Source organism: Myxine glutinosa, chromosome 13, assembly GCF_964187855.1.
Source record: "Myxine glutinosa chromosome 13, kmMyxGlut1.1, whole genome shotgun sequence".
In the NCBI taxonomy this organism is placed as follows: domain Eukaryota; kingdom Metazoa; phylum Chordata; class Myxini; order Myxiniformes; family Myxinidae; genus Myxine; species Myxine glutinosa.
This window is the reverse complement of record NC_136273.1, coordinates 42,684,969-42,703,548: the sequence shown is the minus strand read 5'-3', so window position 1 is coordinate 42,703,548 and position 18,580 is coordinate 42,684,969. Positions and strand designations below refer to the sequence as shown.

Below are 18,580 nucleotides of genomic sequence, written 5' to 3'. Positions count from 1 at the left end.
ACGAGTGAATTTATTCAATTTCATCTACTATTCACACCTCTTATTGGTAACAATATGGCCACCTGGTAATGACCTGTTCTGTCGGCAGAGCCCACCTAACAGAATTTCATGAAGCTATGCACAGCGTATAAGAAAAACTGCAAACAGTGTGTTACGATGTCAACAAATACATTTATTGTTTTCAATACCAAGTAAGGATATATTGATGAAACTGCAAATGATGATGTCACGTCGTGAATAATTGTTTACCTTTTCTTGGCAGTTGCAGCCATTTTGTTTAGAACGTGCCATTCTATCATTGGCCAAATGTTACTTTGTGCCAAGTATGATCTGAACCTCAGCCAACCCTTTTCTGAATGCTACCAGCTGTTACTTGAGGAAAAGGAGTCTGTGTGCATACAAGTCCTCCATGTGGTGCAGCCTCTCTTCAATCAACCCTCAGTACCTCCTCGAAACACCAACAGTACATGGACTTCTCCCAGCTCCAGTAGCAACCTGTAGATGGTCCACGGTGTGATTCTCAATTAGAGCAGCGCAGTAGCAGCGTGTGCACCATTTGCTGTATGCTGGGACCACTAACACGGCTATATGTTTGGTACTCACAGCGCGAAGCCTCAGGGTGTGTACATTAAACATCTTTCGAATTCGGGTTGAAACACCAAATGAAATTCAAGGTTTGGAGTTTCTGTTAAACTGCCGCCTCAAGCTGTAATTCAGTCCCAAATCCCATTACCAGCCTTCATCTCTATCATTTTCCCAGTGAGATGATGAGCCATCAAACCCATATTTACCTTGTCTTTCACTCGCAAGAATTATCCTTCTCTCTTTCTTCCCTTTTCTTATCTCCGCTGTTTCCCTTTCCCGTCGTACGACAGCCCGATATAACACTCTGGGTAATCGGTCATGTAATTGATGATGATGATAACATGAAATTGCATAATCATAGCAATAAACTTGAAAATTATTATTCTTCCAATTCAAACCCTTGTAAAAGTCACAGCATTTGAGATTTTAATTCAAAGTGCTTTTTCCAATCAAATGGAATTTCAATCCAAGTCACCAATGCCGTCATTTCAATCCAAGTCACCAACATATGATGTGGGCCTACGTGTTATCCACATTGCGGACCTTTCGAAGTAAACAGTCCAAAGGGATCTCAAGATGGAGTTTGTTTAATCAACAATTCAATCCATAAAAAGCAAGTTTTGTCATAATCCGTCCTCAACTTTTTGTAATATCGTGCTCTATCTCTCAATGGTGAAGAATCACTTTACAATTACCTTTTTTTAAATCTTATCCAGATCTTCACCAAAATCTAACCAATTCGTCCTTGTCACCCACCAAACCTTTCCATTAAGTTTTGTCCAGATCCGTCCATAACTTTTTGAGATATCGTGATATACTGTATATCGTGTTTGGTTATATCAATCAATGGTGAATAATCCGTTTTTAAATCGAGTATCCAGATCTTCACCAAAATCGAAGCACTTCTTCCTTGTCACACTCCCAACATGTCCATCAAGTTTTGCCCAAATACGTCCATAACTTTTTGAGATATCCTGCTAACAGACAGACAAACAAACAGGTGTGAAAACAATACGTATAACCTCCATCCACCTTCAATTATGGAAATAACATCACTGTTTTTCCTGCCAGAAATGCAAACAAAAATAATTCAAACAATAAGTATTTCATTGTTATCTATCTATAATTCCACTAATCTCTGTGTGTGTGTGTGTGTGTGTGTGTGTGTGTGTATGTCTGTGTGTGTGTTTGTTTGTCTGTGACCGCTGTTTCTCGACAACCACGGGTCCGATATACTTGCAACTTGCCAGGTATATTGCTGGGGACCCGAGGATGTGCCTTTTCAAGGTTTGAAATTAATCGGACAAGTAGTTACCGAGCTATGTCCAAAAAACGATTCAACCAATCAGAGAGCAGCGAGCTATCACGTGTGCCGAACGTGGCGAACAGACTCTGCCTCGGACGGCACATTTGAGAGCGTATTCATTTATTTCACGTTGGCAAACTATGTTGGCGTTAAACTATGTTTTAAAACTAATTAAAACTAATTTGCGATTCATCGTAACTGCGATTTGCGACCTTCCGGACAGTGAAGACTTCACTTCCGGCAGCCAATCACAGAACGCGTTGTTGCGAGCCGAGCCGAGCGCGTGCGCCATTACGGTTCGTAATTCGATTTCTTCCGGAGAAAATAATAATTTCTCGATTTCTTATGCGCATTATTTCTCCCAGAGCGAAGGGCGGAAGCGAAGAGCGTTGTTTTTTTTGTTTACGGGCGTACGGGCGTACGGGCGGGGTAGAGCGTACGGGTAGCGTTTTTTTTTTTTTTTGGCAAGGAACGGGCACCCACGTACGGGCATGCCCTAGTCTATCTATAATTCCAGTAATCTCTGTGTGTCTGTGTGTGTGTCTGTGTGTTTGTCTGTGACCGCTGTTTCTCGACAACCACAGGTCCGATATACTTGAAACTTGCCAGGTATATTGCTGGGGACCCGAGGATGTGCCTTTTCAAGGTTTCATATTAATCGGACAAGTAGTTACCGAGCTATGGCGATTTCTTTACCAAACTCCGCAAGCCGTTCGCTTTGGACCAAACCATTGCATGTAAATAGAGGGGGGGGGGGGATTGTCACCGTACTCGCAAGCCGTTCGCTTTGGACCAAACCATTTCATGTAAATAGAGGGGGGGGATTGTCACCGTACTCGCAAGCCGTTCGCTTTGGACCAAACCATTTCATGTAAATAGAGGGGGGGGGATATAATTTTAGATATATATATAGTACGGGCATGCCCTAGTCTATCTATAATTCCAGTAATCTCTGTGTGTCTGTGTGTCTGTGTGTGTGTCTGTGTGTTTGTCTGTGACCGCTGTTTCGCGACAACTACCGGTCCGATATACTTGAAACTTGCCAGGTATATTGCTGGGGACCCGAGGATGTGCCTTTTCAACGTTTCATATTAATCGGACAAGTAGTTAGCGAGCTATGTCCAAAAAACGATTCAACCAATCAGAGAGCAGCGAGCTATCACGTGTGCCGAACGTGGCGAACAGACTCTGCCTCGGACGGCACATTTGAGAGCGTATTCATTTATTTCACGTTGGCAAACTATGTTGCCGTTATGTTGGCGTTAAACGATGTTTTAAAACTAATTAAAACTAATTTGCGATCCTTTCGCTTTCCTGCGCGTTTGTGCATGCTATGGCGATTTCTTTACCAAACTCCGCAAGCCGTTCGCTTTGGACCAAACCATTTCATGTAAATAGAGGGGGGGGGGGATTGTCACCGTACTCGCAAGCCGTTCGCTTTGGACCAAACCATTTCATGTAAATAGAGGGGGGGGGGGATTGTCACCGTACTCGCAAGCCGTTCGCTTTGGACCAAACCATTTCATGTAAATAGAGGGGGGGGATTGTCACCGTACTCGCAAGCCGTTCGCTTTGGACCAAACCATTTCATGTAAATAGAGGGGGGGGATATAATTTTAGATATAGATATAGTACGGGCATGCCCTAGTTTCTATAAATGCACAAACACCAAACACACACCCACCCTTCAATATGAGACCCTCCCACAGACATAGCAATAACTATACAGTACATGTACACAATCACCCATCCATACTCAAGTTACATACAAGTCCTGCCAATATCCCCAATATCCCCCAATATCCCCAATATCCCAAAATCCCCAATATCCCAATATCCCCCAATATCCCCAATATCCCCCAATATCCCCCACCCCAATATCCCCCAAATCCCAATATCCCCCAATATCCCTCAATATCCCCAATATCCCCAATATCCCCCAATATCCCCCAATATCCCCCACCCCAATATCCCCCAATATCCCTCAATATCCCCCAATATCCCCAATATCCCAATATCCCTCAATATCCCAATATCTCCAATATCCCCCAATATCCCCCAATATCCCCAATATCCCTAATATCCCCAATATCCCCAATATCCCCCAATATCCCCAATATCCCAATATCCCTCAATATCCCAATATCCCAATATCTCCAATATCCCCCAATATCCCCCAATATCCCCCAATATCCCAATATCCCCAATATCCCCAATATCCCCCAATATCCCCAATATCCCCCAATATCCCCAATATCCCCCAATATCCCAATATCCCCAATATTCCCCAATATCCCCAATATCCCCCAATATCAATATCCCCAATATCAATATCCCCCAATATCCCTCAATATCCCCAATATCCCCCAATATCCCCAATATTCCCAATATCCCCAATATCCCCCAATATCCCTAATATCCCCCAATATCCCTCAATATCCCCAATATCCCCCAATATCCCCAATATCCCCAATATCCCCAATATCCCCATCCATCTCCAATGCATATAGTGATCAAGGTAATAGTTATCAACCTTTTGCGATATCCTGGTCAAAGACAAACAAATAGACAGACAGACAGGTGAAAACATAACCGACGTCCACCTTCGATGACAGAGGTAATACATTAGAAATAAACACGAAAAGGAAGAAACATTTATAATTTTGCATACAAAGCACAAAGTTTTAAATTTCCAGTAATCCTGGGGAAAACATGTCGGTTTTGTCATATTTTGTCCAGTGAATGACCTTGGGGCCAAACGCACCGCCTCTTTTGCCGCAGCGAATCGAGGCTGAGATGCCGAGGAAGGAAGACACCTGGCAGGTGTACAGTTCAGCACAGGATGCCGACGGCCGCTGTGTGTGCACCGTCGTCGCACCGTCGCAACACCTCTGTACCAAGGATGGACGCTCGTGGCAACTACGACTCCTGCACGAAAAGGTGTGTGGCCACGGATATAATTTCGTGCTTCATATCACAAATAGATAGAGGTGCAATAACTTTCACGATAAATTTCAGTCTAAATCATTTTACTAAATCCGATGTGCAAGTTTATTTTACTGTCGTGAACTTGCACAAAAGTTCATTATTGGTGAATTCCAAACATTCCTCTTTATAATAAAGAAAAAAATATTGAAATAGTTTGACGACTGAGAAATAGAAGTCAACATGATTTGTTGATTAACATGATGTTAATTAAGTCAACATGATTTGTTAATTCACATGATGTTAATTAAGTCAACATGATGTTAAAAAAATTTCTTGGAATTTAAATAAGAAGCAAGAAAGGTCCGATAAATAAAATCTCATGCAATGTACAGTCACGTGAAAAAGTAAGTACACCCCATGTAAAGTTTTGACTTTTTCAACATATTTCGACATACAGCTATTTGATCTTCATTTCAACAATATTGATAGATAAAGGTGATATAATACAACAAATATCATGAAACATTTACATTTTGTAGTCCATTGTATAATTTAAATAAACGTAAATGCAAATTTTGCATGTAGAAAAAGGAAGTACACCCCTACAATCCTACATTTATCACGACTTCAAATACCTAAAATTAGAATCAGGTGCACCAATATCCCCCAATTTGCACCAGCTCAGGTGCAAATGATTAGAACATCGTTAGAGAGGATCTTGGAGGAACCTGTCTTATTTAAACCTCAGACATTTAGTTTGGTTTTCTCTTTGTTGTTGAAGTGTGTGGCATCACCATGCCTAGATAAAAAGAGCTCTCTGAGGCCTTCAGAAAGAAGTTTATAGATGCCTACGAGTCTGGGAAGGTGTTTAAAAAGATCTCCAAACAAGTACAGATACATTCAAAGTACACCGCCCCCATGCCAAATAATTAAATATCCGACAGCGCAGCATTGCCGGGGCGCCTCCGGCGCCTGGCAATACCGTACTGTAGCTCATAGAGGCTGCATTGGGAGGGAGAGGTGTACACTAATTGATTGATTAATTGTATAATTAAAATCAATAAAAGATTATCACAAAACATTTTCTTAATCAATTGGCTAATAGCATAACTAAACCACTAGTGCTTCATCCGAAGATGTATCTTTTAGAAATGTAATTTAAAAACTCATTAATAAAATTTTTAATAATTAATTGATTAATCAATAAATAATTAATCGATTAATCAATAAATAATTAATAGATGAAATGATTAATCAATATATCAAAAATATCCTTGATAGCCACATCACTTGGTCACTGTCATGTCCAAATATTAGCTTCCCAGCTCAAAAGGTGCCTGAGATATTGGCCAAATGAGAAAGAAAATAAATAAATGATTAATAATGAAAATAAATAAACAATGATGATGAAAAAATTAAATTATTAATCAATTCGGTCACAGAACACATAAACCACCACCATTTCATCAGAATCTGTAACTGAAAAAAAAATATTTTTTTTTGTAATTAATCGAATAATTAAATAATTAATCGATTAATTGATTAATTGATGAATCAATAAATCAAAGATATCCTTGATAGCCACATCACTTGGTCACTCATGTCCAAATATTAGCTTCCGAGCTCAAAAGGTGCCTGAGATATTGGCCAAATGAGAAAGAAAATAAATAAATGATTAATAATGAAAATAAATAAATAATAATCATAAAAAAACATTGATTAATTAATAAATCAAAAATAGCTTTTGCAGCCAAATCGCCTGGTCATTGGCATGTCCAAATATCAGCTTCCTAACTCAAAAGGTGCCTGAGTTAATGGTCAGAAGAGAAAGGAAATTTGATTAATTAAATAAGTACTTAATTAATCGCTAATAATTAAATAACTCCTCAATTAATTGATTAATCAAAAAACAAAAAATAGCGTTTTTGATAAAGGACTTGCTCACTATTGTGCCGAAATTTCAGCTTCCTAGCTCAAAGGATGATGGCTGAGATATCACCCGGACAACCAAGAAAACAAGAAAACAAACAAGAAAAACAAACAAACAAACAAACAACCAGAGTGAAAACTGAGTACTACCTTTCAGCCTTTCGTCACTGCCGAGCCCCCTTTGGTGCCCGGCAATGACGATTTTCAATGTCTGGAGATGGCATAGGAAAGGTGCGGTGTACAACAATTTGAAATCAATCATTCGACTGTCCGGAAGATCATCAACAAGTGGAGAAGATTCCAAACAACTGCCAACTTGTTCAGGCCAGGCCGCCCCAGCAACTTCAGCCTGAGAGCAGACCGCAAGATGCTGAAAGAAGTCTCTAAGGAACAATGTGCTCTGGACAGATGAGTCAAAGGTAGAGCTATTTTGGCCACAGTACCAGAAGACATGTTTGGCGAAAACCAAAGACAGCATTTGACCACAAGAACCTGATACCAACTGTAAAGCATGGTGGTGGAAATATGGTTTGGGGCAGCTTTGCTGCATCAGGGCCTGGGCAGCTCATCATCATAGAATCCACGATGAATTCTTCATTGTACCAGAGGTTGCTTGAGGATAATGTGAGGCCATCTGTCGGAAAGTTGAAGCTCAACCGAAGGTGGACCTTGCAACATGACAATGACCCTAAACATACCAGTAAATCCTCCAAGGAATGGCTGAAAAGAAAGAAATGGAGGGTTCTGGAATGGCCAAGACAAAGCCCGGATCTAAATCCCATCGAGATGTTGTGGGGGGGATTTGAAACGAGCTGTGCATGCAGGAAACCCCTCAAACATCGCACAGCTAAAATAATTCTGCATGGAGGAGTAGGCAAATATTTCTCCCAGTCGATGTCAGAGACTGGTAGACAGTTGTAAGAAACGCCTACTTGAGGTTGTTTCTGCGAAAGGGGGCAATACCACCTATTAGAGCCAAGAGTGTACTTACTTTTTCCACAGAAGGAAATGGCATCTCTGTTACGGTAATTTTTTGTTGAATAAATTATTGCAAAGTCAATTTTTCATTGTTTTTTGTTCAATTAGATCACCTTTATCTGTAGATACTGTTGATAAATGAATATCAAATATTGATATGTCCACATATGTTAAAAAGATTTAAAAAACACTTCATGGGGTGTACTTACTTTTTCCACATGTGAAATTTGCATTTATGTTTATTTAAATTATACAATGGACTACAAAATGTAAATGTTTCATGATATTTGTTGTATTATATTGAAGGAGCTGGGGCTCCCACGTCGATCGGAAGAATGGACGCGACAAAAAGCTAGAATTCATCCGAGTTGCTTTAATGAAATCAAACACTCAGGCACACTGAAAACCCGTTTATCGGGCAGCAATATATATACCAATTATCCCGGAGCGTTTGCCCAGGCCCGGCGCCAGGGGGCGTGGCCCAGCGTCCTGGCTGCGGCCTGGCAAGTTGAGGGCGAGCCTGCCCGGGCATGCCCGGGCATGCCCGGGCGTCCCGACCGAGGCCTGGCAAGTTGAGCGCGGGCCTGCCCGGGCGTCCTGGACGAGCCCGGCATGGTGATCGCTCCGCGTCCTTGATAGGTGCAAGGCGATTGTGAAAACCCAGCGGCAGCCGCTACACATGTCCCCCCAGAATCGACTTGCACCGGCAGGGTCAATTTGAGGGGGGTCCTGATGACCCGGCCGAAGCGACCCCTGGCGGGTCGTGGGAGGGGGTCCGGTGAGGTGGTGGGCGGTCGAGTGGGGGGCACCGTGGACGGGGGGCGGCCTCGCCGCCGCGGCAGGGCCACCCGTGGTGGGTGGTCGACGTCCACGTGCGCCGGCTTGAGGCGGTCCACCGCAATCCGGTCCGACCTGCCGCCGATGTCGATGACGAACGACTTGTCGTCCCGTCGCAGCACCCGGAAGGGCCCGTCGTACGGCGGCTGGAGTGGCCACCGATGTGCGTCGTGACGCACAAAAACATACTCCGCTGTGCGGAGTGCTGGGGGGACGTAGGACTGGGGGTCACCGTGGCGGGATGTTGGCACGGGGGCAAACCATCGGGCGGCCTCCTGGAGGTCCGAGCGCTGGTGAGCTGCGGACCAGGGACTGGTAGCGTCGGGCACGAATTCGCCCGGGACGCGTAGCGCCTGGCCATAGACAAGCTCGGCGGTGGATGCCTGGAGGTCCTCCTTGGGGGCCGTGCGAAGGCCCAAAAGGACCCACGGCAGCCGGTCGGCCCAACCGCCGTCTTGAAGGCCGGCCATGAGCGCGGCCTTCATGGAGCGGTGGAATCGCTCGCACAACCCGTTTGCTTGGGGGTGGTAGGCCGTAGTACGGTGGAGCTTGACCCCCAGGTTGCGGGCGACCGCGCCCCACAGCTCGGAGGTGAACTGTGGTCCGCGGTCTGACGAGATGTCCGCCGGTGCGCCGAAGCGGGCGACCCAGGTGGCGATGAAAGCCTGCGCCACGTCGGCGGTGGTGGTGGAGACGAGGGGAACGGCCTCCGGCCACCTAGTGGTCCTGTCCACCATGGTGAGCAGGTGTGTGAACCCCCGTGACGGGGGGAGGGGGCCCACCAGATCCACGTTGACGTGGTCGAAACGTCGTTCGGGCACGGTGAAAGGTGCCAGCGGGGCCTGGGTGTGTCGGTGGACCTTGGCCCGTTGGCAGGCCGTGCAGGTGCTGGTCCAATCGCGGACGTCCCGACGAAGGCCGTGCCAGACGAAACGCGCCGACACCAGCTTCTGGGAAGCTTTCCGGCCCGGGTGGGAAAGGCCGTGGAGGGAGGCGAAGATGCGGCGTTGCCAGGTGACGGGCACGATGGGGCGAGGCTGGCCTTGGGAGACGTCGCAGAGCAGGACAGTGTCCGCGCAGGGGATGTCGGCCAGGCGGAGGCCCGTGTCCGCCGCCCGGAGGGCTTGCACCGTGGTGTCGGTGGTTTGGTCCGCCGCCATAAGCGCAAAATCCACGCCCAGGTGGACCGCGTTCGCGCTGGCCCGGGAAAGACAGTCGGCCACGGCGTTGTTTTTGCCGGCGACGTGCCGGATGTCCGTGGTAAACTCCGACACGGCGGAGAGGTGGCGCTGTTGGCGGGCCGACCATGGCTCCGTGACCTTGGCCATGGCGTAAACCAACGGCTTGTGGTCGACGAACGCCGTGAAAGGTCGGCCCTCCAGGAGGTGGCGGAAATGGCGGACGGCCAGGTGTAGACCGAGGAGCTCCCGGTCAAACATGCTGTATTTGAGCTCGTTCGGCCGGAGCTGCCGGCTGAAAAAAGCGAGTGGCTGCCAAACCCCGTTCACCCATTGCTCATGTACGGCGCCCACCGCGTAGTCGGAGGCATCCGTGGTGAGGGCGATGGGAGCGTTGAGCACCGGGTGAGCGAGCAGTGTTGCGTCGGCGAGGGCTCGCTTTGAGCGTTGGAAGGCTGCATCCATTGCTGCGGACCAGGCGATGTCGTGCTTGGCCGGCTTGCCCCGGAGGGCTTCGTAGAGGGGCCGCATGAGTTGAGCAGCGCGGGGCACGAAGCGGTGATAAAAATTCACCATTCCCAGGAATTCCTGCAGGGCCTTTATGGTGCGGGGACGCGGGAACGTGGTGATGGCCTCGACCTTGGTTGGCAGCGGCACGGCCCCGTTCTTGGTGATGTGGTGGCCCAAAAAATCAACGGCCGTCGTGCCGAAGTGGCATTTGGCCGGGTTGACGATGAGGCCGTGCTCGCTGAGGCGCCCGAACAGTGTTCGGAGGTGGAGGAGGTGCTCGGCCCGGGACGTGCTGGCGACGAGGATGTCGTCCAGGTAAACGAAAAGGAACGGTAGGTCACGCAGCACGCCGTCCATCAAGCGCTGGAACGCCTGAGCCGCGTTCTTGAGACCAAACGGCATCCGCAAGAATTCGAATAAGCCGAACGGCGTGATGACTGCCGTTTTAGGGACGTCGGCCGCCCTGACAGGTACCTGGTGATATCCCCGTATGAGATCAATTTTCGAAAAAATGACCCGTCCCACCAGACGGGCGGAGAAGTCTTGGATATGCGGGATCGGGTACCTGTCGGGGGTGGTAGCGTCATTGAGACGGCGGTAGTCGCCACACGGGCGCCATCCACCCCCCGGCTTTGGCACGATGTGCAGTGGCGAGGCCCACGCGCTATCGGAGCGCCGCACGATGCCGAGGTGCTCCAACGCGTCGAATTCGGCCTTCGCTACGGCGAGCTTGGCTGGGTCGAGGCGGCGGGCCCTGGCGTAGACCGGCGGGCCCGTGGTTGGTATGTGGTGCTCGATCCCATGCCGTACTGCGACGGCTGAAAACGTCGGCCGCGTGAGGGCCGGGAACTCCGTGAGCAGGCGAGCAAACTCGTTCGCCGCCGGGACGGTGCATGCCAGCTCGGTCGGCGCGGAGCTGCTCAATGTGCATACCAGGGAGCTGAAGGTTTCAGCGTTGATTAAACGACGCCGTTGGACGTCCACCAGCAGTCCGTGTGCGCAGAGGAAGTCGGCGCCTAGCAGAGCCATGGGCACGTTGGCGGTTACAAACGTCCAAGCAAAGCGTTGGCCGCCGAAGCAGAGGGTGACGTTGCGCGGGCCGAAGGTGCGGATAGTCGATCCGTTGGCCGCAACCAAGGAGGGGCCGCAAACCGCGGATTGCCTGTCCTGGTCGGAGGCGGGTATGACACTCAGTTGGGCGCCGGTGTCGCACAGGAAGCGCCGTCCGGACGCTTTATCCGTGATGAACAGTAAGTTGCCCGTGTGGCCGGCGCTCATGGCTGGTAATGAACGTCGGCCCGGCCGTTTCCCGGCCTGCCGAAGGTGCACGGGGGTCGGCATGTCCGGGCCTTCTGTCCGAACCTGGCATGATAGTAACACCACGCTTGGTCAGGTGGAGGCCTCGGTCGTCGTGCTGGAGGTGGTCGGCTCGGTAGAGCGGCCGCCAATTGCGTCGGCAGTTCGGCCGTCGACCGTGCCAGGTGCTCGGGCGCCATGGGTGTTGCGTCGGACGGCGGTGGGTCCCATGTCGCCGCTGCGATGCGCTGTCCTGCGGCGGAGATCTTGTCGGCTTCTCTGGCAAGGGCCCGGGGATCTGTGATCGTCGTGCTTGCCAGGGCGAGGCGTACCGGGTTAGGCAGCTGACGGAGTAACAGCTCCCGGAACAGGAATGCCGGAGAGTGCTCGCCGAGCAGTGAAAGCATGTAGTCCATTCGCTCGGAAGGGCGCGTGTCGCCGAGCTCAGGCAGTTCGAGCAGGCGCCGTGCGCGTTCCGCCGATGGGAGGGCGAAAGCATCGAGGAGCAGCTTCTTAATCGCGCCGTATTTGTCAGCGGCTGGCGGGCTTTCGAGGAGGCTCAGGGCGCGGGCCGCGGTAGCCGACCCGAGCGCAGCTACCACATGGTGGAAGCGGGTGTCGTCGGCCGTGACGCCTCGCAGGGCAAACAGGGACTCCGCCTGCGCGAACCAAACCGCCCCGTGAGCCTCCCAGAAGGTAGGCAGTTTAAGGGCGACTGCCGTGTCCATGTCGATAGGTCACCAATGAAGGAGCTGGGGCTCCCACGTCGATCGGAAGAATGGACGCGACAAAAAGCTAGAATTCATCCGAGTTGCTTTAATGAAATCAAACACTCAGGCACACTGAAAACCCGTTTATCGGGCAGCAATATATATACCAATTATCCCGGAGCGTTTGCCCAGGCCCGGCGCCAGGGGGCGTGGCCCAGCGTCCTGGCTGCGGCCTGGCAAGTTGAGGGCGAGCCTGCCCGGGCATGCCCGGGCATGCCCGGGCGTCCCGACCGAGGCCTGGCAAGTTGAGCGCGGGCCTGCCCGGGCGTCCTGGACGAGCCCGGCATGGTGATCGCTCCGCGTCCTTGATAGGTGCAAGGCGATTGTGAAAACCCAGCGGCAGCCGCTACAATATCACATTTATCTATCAATATTGTTGAAATGAAGATCAAATAGCTGTATGTTGAAATATGTTGAAAAAGTCAAAACTTTACATGGGGTGTACGTACTTTTTCACGTAACTGTATGTCGATGCAGCATAATGGTGATGATGGGATGTTTGTAGGTGACACAGCAATGCAAAGGTTGTATTTATTGATGGTGAAGATGCATTTTCTGCACAAGGCCTCAAACGATCAGATGGGACAAAAACTAAAATGTTAAAAATTAATTAATTGTAAAGTAGTGTAGCAGCATAGCAAACCTGTTGTGCATTTTGTGATACAAGCACCAAATTTGGCACAAATGTACATTAATATGTTGCGAACATTTTCAGATATTGGGCCACTTGAAATTCTCTCTTTATGTCCACCATATTGGATTTCAAAATGGCCGCCACTTGAAATCTACATTTGCTATTATCTCTGGACGTAATGCAGCTATTGACTTGATTCTGGTATCTAAATGTATGTTTTTGGGGGCAAGGAATCCAATGGTACCAATTTCAACTTAATATTATCTATCACAGTCTGTTATATAATTTTATTTGGAAATTATCTAGGCAAATATTGGATTCAACACAATACTTTGAAAAGAATGTCTTAGTTCTGTGAATGTCTTAGGTATAATACTGACATGCTACATGGTCTAGTATTTGAGGCTAGGCGTACTGGTATCTGAGGCTAGGTATATACCGGTACTGAAGATACGTGTACATAAACAGTGTCATGTTAACAAGTTCAGCATTGCCACAAGTACATGTATGTTGTTGACTCATCGTCATGTGCAGTCCCCTTCACACACACAGAGGGCTGTGCACTGAAGGGCAGCCTTTTTGCACTTGCAGCGCCTCACACACCCTTTCTTGCACTTGCAAGAAACCAGCTCAATGCAGCTGTGAGCTGCCTCAGTTAGCCTGGTCCAGTAAGGTGTGTACTGTCCTTCTCCAGTCCTTGACCAACCCCAGTTGGTTGGTGGAGGGAGCTCTGGTGCTGGCAGCAGTATCTGACCCCACACATGTCCACCTTGATACACTGCCCTCTTGACATGTTCCTCCAGAGCTGCCTTCGTTGGAGGGATGAGCTGCACATTGTTCTTCCTTGCGAAGACTTTCCTCCTGGCCTTGTCAATGTCTGTGCATTTGCTGGTTCGATCATACAACAGGATCACGAACCTCTCGATGATGCGCATTGCATCGTCTGGTATGTCACGAGGTGCAGAGGACAGCAGCAGCAGCGCCTCAGTGAGTTCTGGCAGTACCGTCCAGACTGCCCACGCAGTGTTCTTGCCATGTCTATGAAAACTAGACACAGTGTCGCATCCAGTTAGAGCGTGGAACATTGGCAGTGCACGAGCCTTCTCTCGTCCCAATCCAGCTGCTATTTCGTGTGCTGCTAGGTATCGGAAACTCTGGCCTGTTCCGAATGCCAGCCACAGTTTGTCTTCTGGTTGCAACTCCTGTGCCAGGGACACTGCCAGCACCACAACATCGGTGTCTACAGTCCGGATGAGTATTGCATGGTGTCCATGCTGGACTGCGTGAGATGCATGCAGCAACATCCGACTGTCAGCCTCTTCATGGTTACATGGGGCGAGTGAGGTCAGATCTGGCAGTAGTGGCTTGCTGAGCACTGCCTCTCCATCAGTAATGACGAGTTGCTTGTCCTCCTGGTCAAACCATTCCATGAGAGCTGCTGAGAGGAACCTGAACAGCTCGGTCTTGTTGCTGTCCACTCGTAGGAAGTTCTGCCAGTTTCCTGGTATGGCTGCGGCAGCCACCACACGTCTCCGCACACCTTGTCCCCACTTTGCACGTGTACTACCTTTCAGTGAATCAGCAAGGTAAGTATCCCAGACCAGATCCAGGCGTGACACTGTTTGCAGCTTCGTGGACATATATGGGATGAAGATCTGTTGTGCATACTCTTCAAAGGTCTTTGATGCAGCCGGCTTCAGCATCTGGACGATGGCTGCTCCATCAAGCACAATACAGGTCGTGACAGGAGTCTCTGTCTTTGCGTCGGAGACTTCTTCCAAGCATGTGAGGAGATCACTCTTGGTACCAGTGCAGAGGCTTCCACCATCAGACAATGCAGGAGGACATGCCTGATTCTCGTGACAAAAGAACTCCTCAAGGTTTCCATCCCTCGTCTGGCAGCCAATGTACAGGCGTACGAAGAGTTCACGGTCATTCTTGATGGAGGCGAGCTGTTGCTGACCTTTGCTCTGGCTTCTTGGAGTGGAAGTGCTGAACACCTTCAGCTTGTTACGAGGAATGGGTGCGTGCACTGCCTTTGTTCTGTCCAACAGACACTCTCTGGTGAAAGCCTCGAACTGCTCTTGGCCAATCCTCTTGGCATTCATCAGGGTCTCCACAGCAGCAGGATCTGCGATCTCCTTTGTGTCCAGTTTGACTACATCCTGACTCTCCTCCTCGAATGGGTTGCCCATCTCCTCTATGACACCGACGAGAGAGCGAACATCTTTCACAAATGAGGCCTGTACACTTGGCGTCTGATCATGATGACGTGTGTCTGCTGTTTGCCGTCTCCAGTGTTGGTTCCCATCCTGGAATTATTCGATCAGACTTTCGTCTTTCAGACTCTCGTCTTCATTGCTGACCACACAATGTTGTCTAGCTGAGCCCAGATTGTATGTAATTAACTCATTTATGTGGAGTCACAAGGTGATTTAAACACAGCCACACACAAAGAACACAGTTGATGTGGGTCAACACACATGCAGCCTCTCTACTCTTTTATTTGGGTCAGGGCTGTGATTAAAGACATGTAGTGGAGTCATGTTTGTAAACATTGTTAAAGACATGCTACAGTGCATTGTTAAGGAAACAAGACAGATGGAAGCCTATACAAGAAATTTCTGTACTCTAGAAACACAAAAGATGGCTTAAAGGGTCTAGGAAAAGGGGATTATGCATGTTTGGTATTTATTGACAATATGAATGTAATGTTACATAAAATATGCATATGAAAAACACAAATGAATGGGTCACTTTGTTTCCTAATGGGATATGAATTTATATTTTAGACTGCCAGTATATAGGAGCTTGTCTGAGTTGTTACTAGTGATTTAGTATAGTTTTTTTATTTATTTATATTTACAGAACTAAGACATTCTTTTCAAAGTATTGTGTTGAATCCAATATTTGCCTAGATAATTTCCAAATAAAATTATATAACAGACTGTGATAGATAATATTAAGTTGAAATTGGTACCATTGGATTCCTTGCCCCCAAAAACATACATTTAGATACCAGAATCAAGTCAATAGCTGCATTACGTCCAGAGATAATAGCAAATGTAGATTTCAAGTGGCGGCCATTTTGAAATCCAATATGGCGGACATAAAGAGAGAATTTCAAGTGGCCCAATATCTGAAAATGTTCGCAACATATTAATGTACATTTGTGCCAAATTTGGTGCTTGTATCACAAAATGCACAATTCTTTTGAATATTTGGGCTAAGCCGCCACACTAAAGGTATTTTAGTGTAGCAGCATAGCAAACCTGTTGTGCATTTTGTGATACAAGCACCAAATTTGGCACAAATGTACATTAATATGTTGCGAACATTTTCAGATATTGGGCCACTTGAAATTCCGTAATTTTTTTTTCAAATTTTTTCAAATTTCGTAATTTCAAATTTTTCGGGTGACACCGTCACAATTTCGGTCTTCGAGGCCGGCCGATATAGTGGGGCGGCTTAGCCCAAATATTCAAAAGAATTGTGCATTTTGTGATACAAGCACCAAATTTGGCACAAATGTACATTAATATGTTGCGAACATTGTGTGTCAGCAATGAAGACGAGAGTCTGAATTACATGTATGCAAAAGACCTTGTGAACCAGTGAAGCAAATACATGGGTAAGCATGAATTAAATCTAGGGCATGATATAATTTCCATGATGTTTACCTCTACACTCAATGGTGGAAGGAGGTAATGTTTTGATCCCAGCTTGTCTGTATGTCTGTTTGTCTGTTAGTCCACAAAATTCCAGACAAAGCTTGTAGTAGTGGTAGTTGTAGTGGTAGTGGTGATAACAGAAATTGTTATATAGAACTGAACTTATATTATTATTATATGCAGAAAATAACTTCATTTCTATATGCCCTGCAGTGGACAGGTTAATTGGTTTATACACTGAAGGGGTCACCCTGGTGTGCACTGCTGTGTTCTGCCTCACTGAGTTGTTCAGGTATGATGTACTCAGCACAAGCTTCTGGTCGGCCCAGAGGTGGGGGTGCGGGGCCTGTCACGGAACGTCAAAACAAACGGCCTGCCGGGGCCGCCCAAAAGTCGGGCGTGAGGGGCGCGTCCACTAATGGAACGCCTCTCGCTTCCCAGATCGAGGGCCACGTGGTCAGGAGAACCTCGTCCCTTCCGGTCACACTTTGCCTATCGGCCGGCCTCGAAGACCGAAATTGTGACGGTGTCACCCGAAAAATTTGAAATTACGAAATTTGAAAAAATTTGAAAAAATAAATTACGGAATTTCAAGTGGCCCAATATCTGAAAATGTTCGCAACATATTAATGTACATTTGTGCCAAATTTGGTGCTTGTATCACAAAATGCACAATTCTTTTGAATATTTGGGCTAAGCCGCCCCACTATTTAGGAATACAATGGGCTGATATTATTAAACATCAGGAAATAAACTTAAAAGCTCAAGCTCAGGATATTAGTGAAGGTTAATATCTATCCTTGAGTCTGAATTATGTGTACACAACCAAACTCGAACTGTACTCGGCAGAGATCATACTTTTGCCAGGCTGAACAATTTAAGTTTTGTATCTCACTGATGCAGAAAAAATAGATGCAGAAATATGGCAAAATGGAGAACATTGTCATGGGGACCGCAAGGCTAACCCCCGCTCTTGCAGGGAAAATGGCCTTAAAATGCCTGTTGTGTTGTTGTATCTCACTGATCAGTGAGATTTGGATCCGGCCCTGAACCAAAATCTAATCAGCTTGTTCTTGTCACCTAACCAACTCATCCACCAAGTTTAGTCATAAGTCACCCACAACTTTTTCAAACATCATGCTGTATATTGTTTTAGCCCTATGACTCAATGGTGAAGAATCATTTTTTAAAAGTTCTGTGATCCAGATCTGAATTTGGATCTTCACCAAAATTGAATCAATTATTCCTTTTCACACACCCAACATGTCTGCAAAGTTTAGTCTGAATCCGTCCTTAACTTTGTGAGATATTGTGTTATACATATATCGGTTTTAGCCCTATCACTCCGTGGTGAAGAATCACTTTAAAAATTCTCGGATCCAGATCCGTATTCGGATCTTCACCAAAATCGAATGTATTCGTCCTTGTCACACACGCAACCTGTCCACTAAGTTTCGTCCAAATACAGTCATGCCTTTTTAGATATCGTGCTATATATCGTTTGTTGTTTGTTTATTGGGTTTTTTTTGCTTTTTCTCTCAATGGCGAAGAATCACTTTTTAAAATCTCGGATCCAGATCCGGATCCTGATCTACACCCAAATCTAATCACCCAACCTCTACACCAAATTTCGGCTGAATTTGTCAACAACTTTTTGAAATATCCTGTTCACAAACAGACAGATGGGGTGAAAACACAACGACAAAGGGATGCATTGGCTGAATACAAAGACTGAAAGTGTGGAAAGAATCCTGAAAAAAAAGGAAGAGAAAAAGAAAATAGAGTGAAATAACATTTGGCAGCAAAAACATAAAAGAGAGGAATGAGGATGAAAGGGGAAAGTGATGGAAAGATAAAATCGTTTCATATGGCAAGTCGCCAAAAATCCTCCGATATAAAATAACACAATGTCTGTAAGCCTGGTCCTTGTGGAATCAGAAACCGGATGGCCGACTTCC

The 18,580-nt window shown here is 47.1% G+C and overlaps 1 protein-coding gene across 1 annotated transcript in view; it reads left to right on the top strand.

Moving 5' to 3' along the window:
* LOC137438882 (noelin-3-like) overlaps nt 1-18,580 on the top strand; it is a 139,893-nt gene that overhangs the window by 74,843 nt on the left and 46,470 nt on the right. The window contains exon 2 of the mRNA XM_078767367.1: nt 4,673-4,831. Within this exon, the coding sequence (XP_078623493.1) occupies nt 4,673-4,831 (159 nt within the window). The remainder of the gene's footprint in view (nt 1-4,672; nt 4,832-18,580) is intronic.